Source organism: Brassica napus, chromosome C7 (assembly GCF_020379485.1).
Source record: "Brassica napus cultivar Da-Ae chromosome C7, Da-Ae, whole genome shotgun sequence".
Lineage (NCBI taxonomy): Eukaryota > Viridiplantae > Streptophyta > Magnoliopsida > Brassicales > Brassicaceae > Brassica > Brassica napus.
In genome coordinates, this window is record NC_063450.1 from 47327661 (window position 1) to 47343538 (window position 15878).

Sequence of the window (15878 nt, forward strand, 5' to 3'; positions counted from 1 at the left end):
TCAATCAAGCCTCTGGTGGAATGGTTCTTCTGAGGTGATTGGTCTTTTTTCAAACCTTCTGTTCACTTGTGTCTGCAACTCTTCAGAGCGTCTGGGACGCCTTGGGGGAGAGGAGTTACTTCGTGCTGCCTTTCTGTGTCTGGGGTGGGAGTTAACCTCCTCAGATCTGGATGAGAGGGGGCATAACCTAGCTAGGTAAGCAAGACTGTTGTAGTTGGAGCAGTGTAGTTCAAGCCCATCATATTCCAGTGAGACTGGGAGTTCTACACCAGCAGAAAACTCAATGAGTGCCTCTTTGACAAGGGGGTTTAGAGCGTCCACGCTGACTCTTATCTTTGCTGAAGTTTTTGTTATACAGTAGTCTTCCAAAGTCCGTAGATCTTGCCCTATCTCATAGATCATTCTCTCATGCCAGTAGTGTAAGGGAAGACCGTGGAGTGTTATCCAAAAAAGAATTTGAGAAGGGAAGAGGGGCGAGAGGACTGGCTCCCACCGTTGTAGTATGACCATCCAGTGGGCATAGTGGTAAGGTCTGGCCGAGAGTACGTTCTGCAGGTCTTCTTCCAACTCGAAACGGAACTGGAAGGTATTGTGACCTAGATCTGAGCCCGTGACTCTACCTTTAAGATCCCATTTCCTAGGCAAAGCTATAATAAGGGCTCCTACCGGTTGTTCAGCAGGGTTCGTGACTCTTCCTATCACAGTGAGTGCGTTGTCCCTTATCAGTGCATATGTATCGAATTCCGGAGCTTTGATGCGTCGGCGGGGAGGGTCTTTGCAGAAGGGTTCTTGCATCTTCTCGTGGTCCGAGGAGAAGTGATGTCTTGGAGCCATGTTGCAGTCGTCCCTTGGTTGTAGATCTGGTTATCGAAAGTGGAGGTAGCACGAGCAGCTCCAAGTAACAGGGAGTAGTGGAAGCAGTGGCTTGAGGAGTCATTGTCGACCCAAGCTTGCCGGAGATCCGCTACAGGGTGGTGATTTGCGCGCTCAAAATCAGCTTTTTGAAAAAACTTGCCTTAAAAGGAAAAAAAACCGGGTAGGAAACCAAAACCAGAAGGGTAGAAACAGCTCAGAGTTGACCAAAGAGGAAGAAAACCAGCCTTGGTTTTGCTCCTCGAGTAATGTGCCTGAGAGCGTTTAATCTCTTTATATGTGGCTTTCACTTCAAAAAAATGTGAAGCCTAACATCAGCCGTTAAGTGTCAAGATTCTAATTACGGGTTAATGTGACCAAGAATAATATTATAAGAGAATTAGGTTAATCCACTCATGTTAATAGATTTTTAATAAAAAGTTTACAATGAACTCAAATGTACATAGATTAAAGCTCCAATTGTTGGCTCTAGTAAAATGTCAAGAAAAAATTATTACCAGTTTTGAAATAGGATTTGGTTTGAAATATGTTTGATAAAAACTATTATATTTTGGAAAGTAGTGTTAAAATTTTATGTTGAAAGTCTTTTTTTAAAAAAAATCAACACTAATCACTATAATATTATTTGAGATGTCAGTTTTATACGTGTCGTCAAGTTAATTTTCACTGGTTGATTACAATAATATTCTTAACCAATTGAAATATAAGCTAATCACTAATATATAATGATTTGGACCAATAAACTCATTATCAGTTAGTTTTGAATCATAATAAACTCAAAACGAACATTAAGCAAACATGAACATTTCTGATGATCCTTCACAAACATCAAACATTAAACGAGTGACCCAAGAGACATCTAACATAATTGTAATATGTGAGTTCTAGTGTCTATTTCATTAAAAGACGGTTCAAACCTGAGGGTCAAAACAAATACATAAGGTCTCAATTCAATAGTGAATGTTATTCATACTTTCTAATATTTGTTATTAATTTTGAATGATTCAGATGGGATCCGACTAATGAATAATATCGTGCATGCTAGAGCCAATAGGTCTCGACTGAAGTGTCAATGTTAGGCACATGTAATGATGGTATGATTCGTGGCCCATATAATATTATAATATGAGAAGACTGATGTACGTACTCTTTTGTATAATACTCTATGTGTCCTTTTTATCTTTAATAATAGTGTGAAAATTTCTTAAACGAATTATATATGAAAAAGGTATCAGAAACAACTTGAAAACGATTAAATTAGATAAAAGTAACCCAAAGTGTTGCACGCTCTCTGTCTTTTTCATACCTTTAACAAAAGAGAATCCATATTGATTTCCCTCTTACACTGTCTCTATATATAATAATCGTGTAAATAAAAAAAGCTCAACCCAACAATATGATTTTTTTTGTTAAGATAAGGTATATTTTTCTTTGCGGGAAGTCCAACTCAAAAATATGATTTTTTGTTAAGATAAAGTGTACTTTTCACTTTTTCAGTTATAAAATTATTTATATTTGCCTTACACAATCCAACTTTTGTTCCATCTTTCAAATTATTTTAAGTAGTAGCAAAGTTTAGTTTATTTTTTCACCTCTATATATTTGTGCCACCATTCCTCTTACACCTATCTGCAAAAATCCTTAAAGAACAATCGCCATTTTTTTCTCTGATTTCACTTCTCTCCTAATCCCAAATGAACTACGAACACATCTGTATTCTTTACCGACGTATAAGCCATCCCACATTCATTTATAGAAATCTTCTACACAATATATTATATATTTGTATGTGCTCTTATAGTCGTGCCTGGCTCCCTGTATGCCACAAGTATATACCGATCTCGTTACGAAATCTATGGCTAGTGGCGTACAGAGTAGTCAAGCATGACCAAAGCTTTTCTTGGTGTATAAGTAGTATTTTGTCTTTATAACAACATATAGCATGTATGGTGTTCTATATGCATTTTATTATACGCATGGATTATGTTTTATTGTACACATCTTCATTATTTTCTTAACATCCTTAATACGAGTAACGTGCAACCGTGTTTTAAGAAATTACTAGACTGCTAAGATGTAATGAGTTTGTAATTAAACAATTATATTCATATTTTTAAAAATTATCTTTGGCGGTAATAAGTACGTTGAACAAGAGAGTTAAGATTGTCGGCAATAAGTAGATAAATAAAATATAGTTAGCACACGAAAGAACTAATTGTCACCCCTCATTTTTGTTATGCATATACATGCTTACTTAACCCCATTTTTATGGGAAAAAAAATCTATTTTTGTTCCAGATCTTCTAAGCAACGCATCTGAATCATAATATAATAAAAAATTGTTTTCAGTGATTTACGGAAAAACATATGGGTGGTTTTACCTATCAAAATTTAATATTATATCCGTCTAATCACTTCGAATTTCGTAAGAGTTGCAAACTAAAATATTATGAAATTTTGGTTACAATGGATTGAGAGATAGTCTCTCATCGTATTAAGAAGGATATGCTATAATGGAAAGACATCATCAACATTTACCAAAATTATGAATTCTTGCAGGCAATGTCACGCGAACGCTTTAGGAAACCTAGGACCATCCGCAACACGGTCCGTGCGTGATCCTTAACGAGTCCGTCGCATTATCAAAATAATATACGAGCCGAGAAAGGGAAGGATTAGTCCGTAACTAAGGATTGAACGGATTTGATCCTTAGCGACGTGTCATAACCTGAGTGGTCCGGTCGGTTTTCGTCTTTGCTCTATCAAAAAAAAAAAAAAACATTTGCGACCGAAGCCGAGAAAAAAAAATAGCTCTCGACGAAAGGCGATTTTTGGCGATTTCGATCCGTCCCGAGACCAAGGTAAATCTTCCGATTCTCTTGCAGATTTATGGATTAGGATTAGGTTCGATGTTGTTTTCCTCTCAATCGGTTTGGTTTTGTGTTTTCAATCGACGGGTTTGATAACGATTTTGGGGATTCAATTTTTTTTTTTGAAATTAGGGTTTCGAAGAATTTTTTTCCAGTCGATTTGGGGTTTAAGTTAGGGTTTGATTACGTTCGATGTTGTTTTCCTCTCAATCGGTTGGGTTTTTGTGTTTTCAATCGACCGGGTTTGATAACGATATTGGGGTTTCAAATTTTTTTTTTCACTCGATTTGGGGTTTAAGGTCATTTGTAGTTAGGCTTTGATAACAATTTTGGTTTTCAATCCCATTTTAGCACTTGTTACTAGCGTTTTGTACTTATTGGTTTCAAAGAAGTTGAATGTACTTAAGAGTCATGTAGATTATATGTTCATTCAAATGCTTGTTTCAATTGATTTCGGTTACATGATTTATTTCAGGTTTACGAAGAATGGGACAAGATTATTCATACAGCCAGTCTTCTTCATCAGATGAGTACGACATAACCTCACTTATTCAAGCTGAAGCTGAACTGTACGGGGATGAAGCTGAGAGTAACTACCATATTGCTGAGCCGCTTCAATACCAACCTCAACCCGAGTGTGATGAAGGAATCCCGAGGATATGCTACTGTGGTGGTGACCCTGTTGTTGCAATATCTTCCACGGCTAAAGATCCAGGGAGAAGGTACTTCACCTGCCGAAATGTCGATGATGGGGACTGCCACATTTGGAAATGGTGGGACGTGGCTATTACGGAGGAGATGCGTGAGTTTCAGACACAACTTAGGCAGCTTAAGGATCAAGGTTTTGAGTGTGAGCAGAAGCTGGTAAAGCTACAGAAGATTGTCTGTGAGTTATCTAAGAAAAAATCGGGGCTTAATACAAATGCCTTTGCAATGGAAGTTTGTCTAGTGGTCTCTGCAGTAGTTTTTTTAGGTTTGGCGGTCATGTATATGTCTTGTAAGTTACTCTCTTGTGCTTTTGGGTTGGTCTTTATGCATTTTTGTTAAAAAAAATTGTGACTGTTTGATCTCATGTTGTTACAGGAAGAGCTTCAAAGAAGTAAAAGCGACATGCCTACAAATATCGCTAATATGCTCGGCATTCGGGAAGATGTTCACGATAAGCGTTTACATCAACGATTGAAAAATGATTTAATTGAAAATATTTGGAACAAATTTGGTGATTGAAAAATAATAAATATTTTATCTTTTTATTTAATCATGGAATAAATAAAAATAAAATTTTCACTTTTAAAAAAATAAATTATTTTTTTATTCCTATGGACTTTAAATTGAAGTACACCATTAGACATAACAAAAGTATGAAGATCCTTAACTATTCAAAAAAAAATTAGTTTTATGTTGCTAAAGACTCAATTAAGAGTAACACCATTGCAGGTGCCCTACGGCAGTTTTTAATGGGTTTTCATGAGTTTTTTATGTGTTTTTTTTGGTCTTCTAAAGATTAAAAGAAAACGTTTGAAATACAGCGGAACGAGACATAAGTCGGCAAAGGTACGTACAAACAACTAAAGTGGTAGAAATAGTGAATGTTTATAATTAAAATTTTCAAAAAGAGAGTCTAAACTAAAATGTAGAGAAAAAAATATCGAATAAGCAAACTCCATATAATACAAATCTGAATGCAAGCATAGATAACACTTGTGAACTAATATCTTGTCTATATAAGTGGGGTCTTAAATTTTGATTTAAAGGCAGGGGGCTTAGAGCATGATTAATGGAAGTGCTTAGAGGGAAGTGTTTATCAAAAAAATAATATAATAGTGGATAGAATCCACACAAAAACTAAACACATGTGCTTATTGTGCTTATTGTGCTTAATTAAGCACCGGTGCTAACACTGTTTCGCGGGGTGCTAGGGTTAGTGGTGCTCCTAAGGCTCTTGTGTTTTTTTTCTCAGGAGGCACGGCTCGCTTGCAGGTTTAGATTAATTTCCGTTTAAGTTGTTTATGTTTGTTTCTGTTTTGGTATTTGATTACCATTACTATTTGACTTAGGGTTGTAACTTGTAAGGTTATTCCTCAAGTTCTATATGAATAAAATTTAGATGACCAAAAATGCCTTCTCACTAACTGTTTATTCTTTCTTTTCAGTTTGTAAAAATCTTTACCAGGTGGATATATACATCCTGACCTGCCAACTCCTCCAGAGAGTCTACAAGCTTAAGCCTGACTCAGAGGTTCTTAACAAAGTGAAAGCCTCTCTCGCGGCTAGGACAACGCATACGATGCGTTTTGTCAACAATTGTCTCACCTTGTCATGCATTTGTCCCTCCCGATTTTTTTTTAATGTTTCTTTCTTCAAAATCATCGACACTAGCAAGACGATGTTTCAGAGGCAACTCTAGGTTTGTACATATAAGGGTTAGTGGGTTAATGCATAGTGTATACTTGCGTATGATCTAAATAGTAACGACAGTTTAGTTTGGAAATGGATTAACTTTGACAAATTAACGGCTATGAGATAATGATTAGGGGTAACTTGACTGACCGGATTGATAGGGAAAAAAATGGACAGAAACGAATATAATGAAATGAATTTCTTAATTAAGTATAGAATTATCTTCGTGTATCAATGTAAACTACTTTTGTCGTGAAGCAACATAGGCATCTACAAATTAAAGGGCACATGTCAATAACCCTTTTTAAACGTGCCATCTTCCATACTCCGCGGCCAAAGCACTACACTATCGATTATTAAATCGAGATTGATTATGGATTTATTGTTTATAATCACAGCAAGCGAATAAATAGAGAAATAAACTCTAGATTCACCGACCAATAGTGTTTGAATATTTGATATTTGATATCTTTAAAAAAAAGGAAACAAAATTGAATTTCCAAATAAGATTATATTTTAAAAATAAGACAATAAAAATACATAAAAATAGTTACAAAAAAAATAAATAAATATTGTTAAACCGTTAGCAAAATACTAAATCTTATACTCTAAATCCTAAACTCCAAACCCTAAATTATAAACCTTAAATCTTGGATAAACCGTAAACCATTGAAAAATTTTAAACCCTAAATCATACATTAAAAACTAAATCTTAATAACATTAAACCCTAAACCCTAATCACTAAACCCTAAACCCTTGGATAAACCCTGAACCCTTGGATAAATCATAAACTCTAAATCAAAAATATTTAAAATTAAACCTAGAGTTTATGATTTATCCAAGAGTTCAGAGGTTTACCCAAGGATTCAGAGTTTACCCAAGGGTTTAGAGTTTAATGATTAGGATTTAGGGTTTAGTGTTATTAAAATTTAGTTTTTAATGTATGATTTAGGGTTTAAGATTTTTCAACGGTTTAGAGATTATCCAAAGTTTAAGGTTTAACGTTTAGGGTTTAGGGTTTAGTATTTAGGGTATAGGGTTTAGTATTTTGCTGAAGACTTAACAATATTAATTAATTTATTTTTTGTAATTATTTTTATGTATTTTTATTATTTTATTTTAAAAATATAATCTAATTTGGATATTCAATTTTATTTCCTTTTTTAAAAGATATCAAATATCAAATAATTAAACACTATTGGATGGTGAACCTTAGGGAGTGAACCCAAGAATTTTTCGAATAAATATTTAAAGTTACCTTAATGTTGATTATACCAACAAGATTAGTAGTCATAGTTTTCAAACCAGCACATATATTTGTATATATAATTTGATTTTAGGAGGAGTTTAAGAAAATATTTAGAAAGAGTTTTTTCTTTTTCCCTTTTTTTGGGGCAAAGAGTTTTTTTTTATTTTAAGTTCCATTTATTCTTCTGCTTGATCCTTCCCCATTTTGCTTGACGGGACGTCTCAATTTCCATTTTGTCTGCCTAATACTTACGTAATCTAAAATAAACTCATACGTTCATCTATGATATTTCACTAGCAACAATTTTTTTTTGTTTATTTCCCAAGTAAATAAAATTAACAAAATACGAGATTATAATGATTAGGGTATACTATACGATATGCACGTTTATATATAAATCTTGGGGCTAAAACTTGTAAACGACGAGAATTTTAGGGCCACAAGTAATTTTAATAAAATTAGCTTGTGTTATTTTTAATTAGATTAACATAAATCAAAACAAATCCTTCGAACTCAAAATTCGAATATTCCCTTTCTCTTCTCCTTCCTCTTCTCTCTCTTTTCGACCCGATCGTTTGAGGAGAGAGAGATGGAGAGAGGAGGAGGAAGAGGAGGAGAAGGAGGAGAAACAACAATATGCGACGTTAATCCGCCGACACCTACGAAATCGGTGACTCCGAGATATTCTCTGAGCTTTTGGGAGGTCACGGCAGCTTCCGGCGTCGTTCTGGGGTTTCTCATTGGCCTTGTTTGCGTTTATCTCACAATGCCTCAATCTGATTACAGCTTCCTCAAGCTACCTCGTAATCTCCATGACCTTCAGATCCTCAGGTCAATTTTTAAACGTTTCTATAATTTGATTGCTTCTGTGTTTATTTTATAGAAATTGCAAATCTATAGAATCAATGGATGAATGATTTTTAACATCTTAGAGCTTTTGTGTGTCGCAGAGATAACCTGGAGATTTACACAAGTGATTACACAGTTCAAGTTCTTGTCGGATATTCTTTGGTGTATGTGTTTATGCAGACATTCATGATTCCTGGAACTGTGTTCATGTCTTTGCTTGCTGGTGCTCTCTTTGGAGTTTTCAAAGGAATGGCTCTTGTTGTCTCCACTGCAACAGCTGGTGCTTCCTCTTGCTTCTTACTCTCTAAGCTCATTGGTAGACCTTTGATTTTCTCGCTTTGGCCCGACAAGCTCGTCTTCTTCCAAGTTTTTTCTGTCCTAATTAAGATTAGGAAAACTACTAATACATAATAATGGAAAGATTACATCTATTAGGAAAAGGAAAGAGTTTCCTTTTCTCCAAGCTTTGTGGCCGCCTCTCTCTCTCTTGAAGTCGGCTCTCTCTCTCCTCTTTCTAGGGCTTCGGTCATCTCTCCATCTTCTAGGTATTGGGCCGGTCTTGGGCCGGGCCTGGTTAATGGCAATCCACTCCATGATTTATAACACTCCCCCTTGGATGCCATAACCATACATGATTTGTAGTACGCTTCATGTTGCATCATTAAAACCTTATCAGAAAAACCCAGTGGGACAAAACCATAATGAAGGAAAAATAGTACAACACGCACTACTCCCCTGATGTGAACCTCAGTGTAGGTTTCTACATTCTACGCATCTGGTGCGTGATCTTTCCTGTATATGTAGGAAGGGAGTAATCGGCCAAGTTCATTACTAAGCCGTATCTAGACCACTTTGACCTCTTAGGTCGTTTCTCATGTCTCTTGACATCGAGTGTCCCGGTAAAGCATGTGTGCTAAATAATGTGAACCATATTGTTTTCGGGGATCACTATTGGGTCTTTGCAAATAGTGTTTGCATGTGTCCATAGTCTAGACGTGATCGTCTACTCTTAACTCTTTACTATGGTCGGATAAACCAAGTACTTATGGACAATGTACTAGACATGGTTATCATGAACCTATGTATCTGTCTGGCCGATCCATGTCTGGGTCATATATCTTTTCTATACATGTCCACTACTTGTCTCATGAGTGTTAAAGATCAATGATCTTTGCTGTGAGTTTATAATCTCTTATTATGGCTCTGCGGTCGAACACTCTCATGGATGTGGTCATCGATTTCTTTGCCTTTAGGCAGTACCATATCTATCTCGGACATTGTAGTCCTTTATCCATCTCTTGATGGTGTCTCATGACCTCTGTTGCTGTGGATTATATCACACACTGAAATATATATTATTAGGTCATAGATCTCGGCTTTCACAAGCTTAAGGATTACAATACATTTGTATCTGGTTGATCCTTTGTCTTTACTAGCCCGTGATCAAGAAGAAGAGCCAGATGTCTTTTAATCTTAAAAGCCGGACGCTTCTAGCAGAAGAGCCAGACGTTCTTTGCTGAAGAGCCGGACGCCCTTAGATGGACAGAGTCGGACATCTTTAGTTGAAGGGCCGGGACCGAACGCTTTTGGTCGGACATCCACATAGATTTATTCTATGCCTACTAACCTCTTTTAGGTTTAGTATAATCACAAGGAATTTCAAATATATGGACTGTATTGGATTGTCTTTTATACAACTCCAAGATCAATGATCATGCGTGATCAATTTCTTTTACATACTATATGCAGTTGCTTTATGTTTCAGTCCATGAATCAGCTTAGGAACGAAGCTGTTTTTTCATCTTATCCAGTGATCCATATGCTGCTTACTACATCATTTGTATCTAATTTCTTTCTTATGACCAGACCATTGTCAATTTCGAAAATCTGTAGCAACATCCACCACATAGGAGTTTATCTCCTTATAATTTGTTCCTTTGATCTCTGTGAGTACCTTGTGTAACAAGCTATAATCTAATGTTGTTAAGTAGGAAGACATGAACACTCTTAGACCTCGTGATCATGTGCCTTCTCTCACGGTTTCTTTATCTCACAAGATCCATCTATTTCACTGGTTTATCAGATGGCGTTTCTGTATATGTATATGGCCAATACGCCCATCTCTCTTTTAGATACTTTGAACCTCCAAGTTTTATCTTTTCCAATCTCTATGATCTTTTATGATTGTATGAGTACTCTTTCGTGGGTTCATGATCCTCGTTCATCTCTTTATGTTCAAGTGCTATAACTTTATGTATCTTTATACAAATGTGTGTGTGTGTCGACACTTTCATGTGGTTCCATTATGTTCCAGACATGATCTGATCACTTTGAGATTTCATTATCCAGGACCTTTGTTACCTAGTAGCTTGGCGTCCCAAGACTACATGGTTCGGTACCTTAGATGTGTAGCTGCGCAGCCTTTTCTCAATGTCTGGTATGGTTTCTCTTATAATCTCGGATATGTATTCTATGCACCATTTTTCTATCCGAGATTCCTTTATCTTATGGAACACTTGGTCTATCTTGTATAGACTCTATAGCAACTTGATTATGTCTCTTCTAGGACATTCATTTGGTGCTAAGCTGGTTAGTCATTTCTCGGGTCAGCGTCTGGCATTTCGATTAGCTTCTCAATTAGCTAGCTTTATATAATCTTTCTTTGGACGTCTTAAATTATAATCTCTAGTCCGAGGATCTTTGTCAAGACAATGATGGTTAAAACCATTCTTATCATTCTTTTACCTTTTAATCTTTCTTTGTCCAGCTTATAATCTTTCTCCTTTAATATTGAATATCCGGATTCATTTGTTTCATGCAATCCGTACATGGCCACTATTTTAATCACCCATGTTTTGGCTCAGGGTCCTTTGAATTCGTGGAGAAGATCTTATTCTTATATATTTTCAATCCTCTTCTGAGGTTCCATCTTAGACGACACATGTATGTATGTGGTGGTTTATTCAAAATCTCTTAAGATGGTGTATGTCTGGTTTTATGACCCGTATTCAATCTGAGATGGGAATATCTATGCTCACTTATATGGCCTGATGCATATTATCATTCTATACATGTAAATTCATAATGTCCCCAAGCTTATAGACTTTTAGAGTCTTAGTCTTACAGGTAATGGCTTACATGGCCGATCATTTATAGGTGATGGTTTCTTCGGCCGGTTATGGCCTTTGCGGCCGAGCCATGTCTCTCATGGTCTCTTTAGCCGGGTAATGGCCTCTTTGGTTTGGCCGTTTGTATCATGGCCTCTACGGCCGAGGAATGGTCCTTTATGGCCGAGTAATGACCGAGCCATATAACATGGTGTCTTAGACCATAGTGGTACACGAACATGTAGTATTGATCATGGGTTTATCCTCTCTCCCCCTCATGACCATACTATAAGGTCGTGGTGCTTGGGACAATTAAGCCTAATGAGTTTCCCTTTGTGTACATGTTTCACAACGTGAAATCTTTTACGGGATAACTCTGTGCCTTTTCAATCTTTGCATCAAGTTTAGACTTTAGGATGGCTAATCCTATCATGCCATATAGTGTAAAATTTCGTGGGATATATCAGTATAGTCACCACTTCTCTTGCCTCTTATCATACTGATCTTATATCATAGTTTTAAATCAGTAGAGATCATAGGTTTAGTCTCGACCACTTATAAGGTCTTAGGCGTTTGTTTTTCTTTAAAACCGAAGGAACTTGTTTCCTTCTTGCCCATTGTTTCTAGTTGGAAACCATTTATAATTCAATGGGTCACATATAATTGGGTGTGTATAATGCCCTTTAGGCAATGCCTTAGCCATTGTTTCTTTACTAGGCTTACTATACCCCTTTCATGATTTCTTACTTGGTATTATGCTCTTTAGGCAAAAATAGAATCATTCATATGTTCAAGTAAGATCAGGCAAGATAATGAATTCAAAACCAATTCCATCGTATATGTAAAATCGTGAATGACAATTAGGTTAAAGCAAATCACAAATCAAGGACTTTAAAATAAAATGTCGAGATCTCTCTTAGTCAATAGACATGTCGGCCACTCCTTGAGTTATATTGGACACGGCTCCCTTGGATTCATCCTGATCTATATCGGTCTTATTTGTATCAGGGTATCTCATCTCACTGCTCCTCTTTAGTACATTGTCATTCTCAATCACCGTTAGGCAAGAGATCAGGTCATTGTAAGTGGTAGAACCTCTTTCTATGTAGATATGTTTTGACAACAAATCTTTTGGATGAAATGTGGAGTATGTCTTGAATAGACAATCATTATTTGTTACCTCTTCTCCACATAATCTCAGTTGGTACACGACCCTGGACAAGGCAAAGTGAAACTCGGCCACTATCTCAAAGTCTTGGAATCTGAGACTCATCCATTCATGTTTGACCTTTGGTAATAATACCATAGTGTATCTGGACTTTAATTATGTCCAAAGGTCACGAGGATTCTCAATATGTAGATACTGATTTCTCAGCTCCTCAGTGAGATGATGGCGCATTATTGTAATAACTCTTAACTTTTCACTTTCAATTTCATCATTTCTTTCAATGATACATTTCCCGAGTCCTCTAGACTTCAGGGCAATTGAAGTGTTCATTTCCATTCTGGATAATATCTTCCAGAGAGATTTATAATGGTATAATCCTCGGCATCTGAAATCATATTATCAATTTATGATTTAGAATTCTTGCAACCAATTAAATAATCAGTGCATATGATTTGATAAGTCTCTCTATGATACTTGGACCACAAGGTCATGTTTTGTGATGCTTAGACTTCACTGCCATTATGTGATACAACGATCTTAAGGATCGGATCATGATGCAATCCGGTTTATATAACCATCGGGATACTAGGCCACACGGCCACTTAGATATGCATTAAGCCAAACGGCTTTAATCTCAATCAAGGGCACAAGGCCGCGAGTATGAACAATGCATTAGGCCACACGGCCATATACAAAACGGGATCTAAATGCATTCAATCCTATTTCTTAGTTGCATATCTATTAGGTTTTAGAATTAAATAATCTAGCAACCTAACTCTCATTCAATATGTAAATTCTTTAAATTAATCTTTCAAGCTTTAAGTAATGAGAGATTTAAGGTTTTAAAGCCTTTAGGAATTTTAAAATTCGAGATTAGGGTTTTAGTTTAAACAAGATTCAGATTCAAGTTTTAAAACAATCCTAATCATAGCTCTAGGCGATCAATCAAACACTCAAGTTTCAACTCAAAATTAAAACCGATTTTCCAAAATTAGGGTTTTAGGGGATTTCGAAAACTTTGATCTTTGATCAATGGGGATTTGATTTGAGATTCAAAAACCTTTTAAAGTTCTGATTTTAATTGATCAATGGATCAATCTCGTTTTTAGGTTTTAGATCGAACTTATAGAGCTTCAATTTACTCATAGGGGATTGATCTATTTTAACATGTGGCCTTTAGTTTTAGAGATTATATTTTAAGGTTTCAATCTTTACAAAACAACCAAATTCGATTCTTGTTTTCAGATTTCAAATTACCTTTGTTTTGTAGGGTTGAACCGGACCACCAAAGTCAGATGAACCTCTAGTTGCACACGGACGCGAGCTGGATCCTTATCGGGTCGCAAGCTGGGACGGGACGCGAGCTATCTGGAACGTCTTGCGTCTGGTCACGGACGTGTGCTGAGGTAGTCGGACGCGATCGGGACGCGTCTTCTTCTAATCTAGTTTGCGAGCTGCTGCAAGCGGCTGATCTGAATTGCGAGCTGGCTGTGACGCGAACGTGAGCTGGTTCTGTTATGTACACGAAGCTGTGAATGTCTAAGATCAGGAACGCTTAAGAGCTTTAGCTGATCGGGTGTTTGCAAGCCGGAACGGAAGCAAGAACAAGTTAGGGTTCTTCGGGATTAGATCTTTGCACCAACTCCTCTTAGCTCATGAAATAAAAACAAGGAGTATTAGATTACATGAACACCATAATCTGAACAAGATATCATCAAACAACTAAGGTATGATAAACTTATCTTTCACAGGATTTGAATTTGGCTAGAAAATCATGTTGGTTCGGATTAGGGTTCCAAAAGACCAAGACGGCGCCGCGTATTGTTTCTGCGAGTGGGGGCGCGTCTGAGATCGGATCGACGAACGGTTTACGCTGTTGGATTCGTCTCGTCAAGAGCTTCAAGATGATATGTAGCTCGTCGTCTGATTCCTCAGAGTTTGAGAGATAGATCGATTTTAAGTTGCGCCGGATTTAAGGTTTATGGTTAGGGGTTTTTCTTTCTCAGGGTTTTGGGAGTCAATCGTGCTGATAACGTGTTGTAATTAGAGAGTTTAGAGACTGAATGTTTCTGTGTTATTATTAATGATCAAGGGGGTTCCTTTATATAAGGATTACAAGATGAAGATAAATGGAAAGTATCCAAAATCTAAACTCATTAGGATTAGGACAACTACTAATACATAATAATGGAAAGATTACATCTATTAGGAAAAGGAAAGAGTTTCTTTTTCTCCAAGCTTTGTGGCCGCCTCTCTCTCTCCTGAAGTCGGCTCTCTCTCTCCTCTTTCTAGGACTTCGACCATCTCTCCATCTTCTAGGTATTAGACCGGTCTTGGGCCGGACCTGGTTAATGGCAATCCACTCCATGATTTATAACATTGTCCTTATTTTCGATGCAAACAATTAGGCCTGCGAGTTTGGTTTATATGGAGTCACAAAATTTCACCGAACTGAACCGAAATAAACTCGGTTCATTAATAGGTTAGTTCGTTTTTGGTTAAAATTTGGATAATTTTGGTTAGATTGAATACTTCTGTTTGAAATTAGGATATGATTTCGATTTGATTTGGTATAAATCAATATATATTTTGATTTTAAATTTTTTATAGAAAATATGTAAAAGACGGAACTAACTGATTATCCATATGATTACCATTTTTTCTATAAATCTGCAGAACTGAACCGAACTATTAACCTAACTTGAACCAGAAACCAATTTTTTTGTTTAGCTTGGTTCGGTTAATTTCTGCAGGCCTAGATTCTATGAATAATCCTCAAAGGGTGTTTTGGTTTTTCTTAGGTTGCTAGAAGGAAAGACGGTTTGCTGAACTATATGCTGTTCTTGAGACTAACACCAACATTGCCCAACACTTTCATCAATGTTGCTTCTCCAATTGTTGATGTTCCTTACCATATCTTCTTCCTCGCTACGTTCATCGGTCTGATTCCTGCTGCATTTGTTACTGTCCGGGTATGTTCATTTCTGGCATCTTCCTTGTTATGATCTTACGGTTTCAGTGAGTATATGAATGTCTTTGGTTTTGTGGCATAGGCTGGGATAGCTCTTGGAGAGCAACAATCATTGGGAGATCTCTATGATTTCAGCTCGATGGCGACTCTGTTTCTCATCGGTGTGCTCTCTGTGACTCCAACCCTAATTAGCAAGAAGAAGGCTTAGAAGAAGAACAAGATCAAATGGAAACATAAGACAAAGCTATCACATGCATACGATGATGACTCTTTGTGTATATATTTAGGATGTTAGGACTCAAAACCAACATGTTCTCTAAATGTTTTTAAACTCAAAAAATGTATTAGAAAAATATATCGCAAATGGGTTTCATGGGCCGTTTGACAACAT

General features: G+C 36.6%; 3 protein-coding genes across 5 annotated transcripts; 2 read left to right on the forward strand and 1 right to left on the reverse strand.

Moving 5' to 3' along the window:
• On the reverse strand, window positions 1-834 carry LOC106350259 (uncharacterized protein At4g02000-like). Its single transcript, XM_013790167.2, has one exon. It carries the CDS (start codon window positions 832-834, stop codon window positions 1-3), a length of 834 nt encoding a protein of 277 aa, XP_013645621.2.
• A 2718-nt stretch (window positions 835-3552) lies between these two features.
• LOC111199013 (uncharacterized protein At4g04775-like) lies at window positions 3553-6697 on the forward strand. Its single transcript, XM_048762922.1, has 2 exons — window positions 3553-3733; window positions 4218-6697. Exon 2 carries the CDS (start codon window positions 4229-4231, stop codon window positions 4787-4789), a length of 561 nt encoding a protein of 186 aa, XP_048618879.1. The 5' UTR covers window positions 3553-3733; window positions 4218-4228; the 3' UTR covers window positions 4790-6697.
• A 525-nt stretch (window positions 6698-7222) lies between these two features.
• On the forward strand, window positions 7223-15878 carry LOC111213109 (uncharacterized membrane protein At4g09580-like). Of its 3 annotated transcripts, XR_007326265.1 has the most exons (4): window positions 7223-8223; window positions 8343-8521; window positions 15318-15488; window positions 15570-15876. XR_007326265.1 is itself a non-coding variant. In XM_048762924.1 (3 exons), exons 1-3 carry the CDS (start codon window positions 7982-7984, stop codon window positions 15323-15325), a joined length of 429 nt encoding a protein of 142 aa, XP_048618881.1. In that variant the 5' UTR covers window positions 7223-7981; the 3' UTR covers window positions 15326-15878. The 3 variants fall into 3 exon arrangements, 2 of the variants coding, with proteins under 2 accessions (XP_048618881.1, XP_048618880.1); XM_048762924.1 differs by having other exon boundaries at window positions 15318-15878; XM_048762923.1 differs by lacking the exons at window positions 15318-15488; window positions 15570-15876 and having other exon boundaries at window positions 8343-8739.

Excerpts from the sequence above, each read along its gene's own strand:
- LOC106350259 (XM_013790167.2), bottom strand. The coding sequence starts at position 834 with ATGGCTCCAAGACATCACTTCTCCTCGGACCACGAGAAGATGCAAGAA.
- LOC111199013 (XM_048762922.1), top strand. The coding sequence starts at position 4,229 with ATGGGACAAGATTATTCATACAGCCAGTCTTCTTCATCAGATGAGTAC.
- LOC111213109 (XM_048762923.1), top strand. The coding sequence starts at position 7,982 with ATGGAGAGAGGAGGAGGAAGAGGAGGAGAAGGAGGAGAAACAACAATA. Across the intron at positions 8,224-8,342 it reads CATGACCTTCAGATCCTCAG|AGATAACCTGGAGATTTACA; the intron begins GTCAATTTTTAA and ends TGTGTGTCGCAG.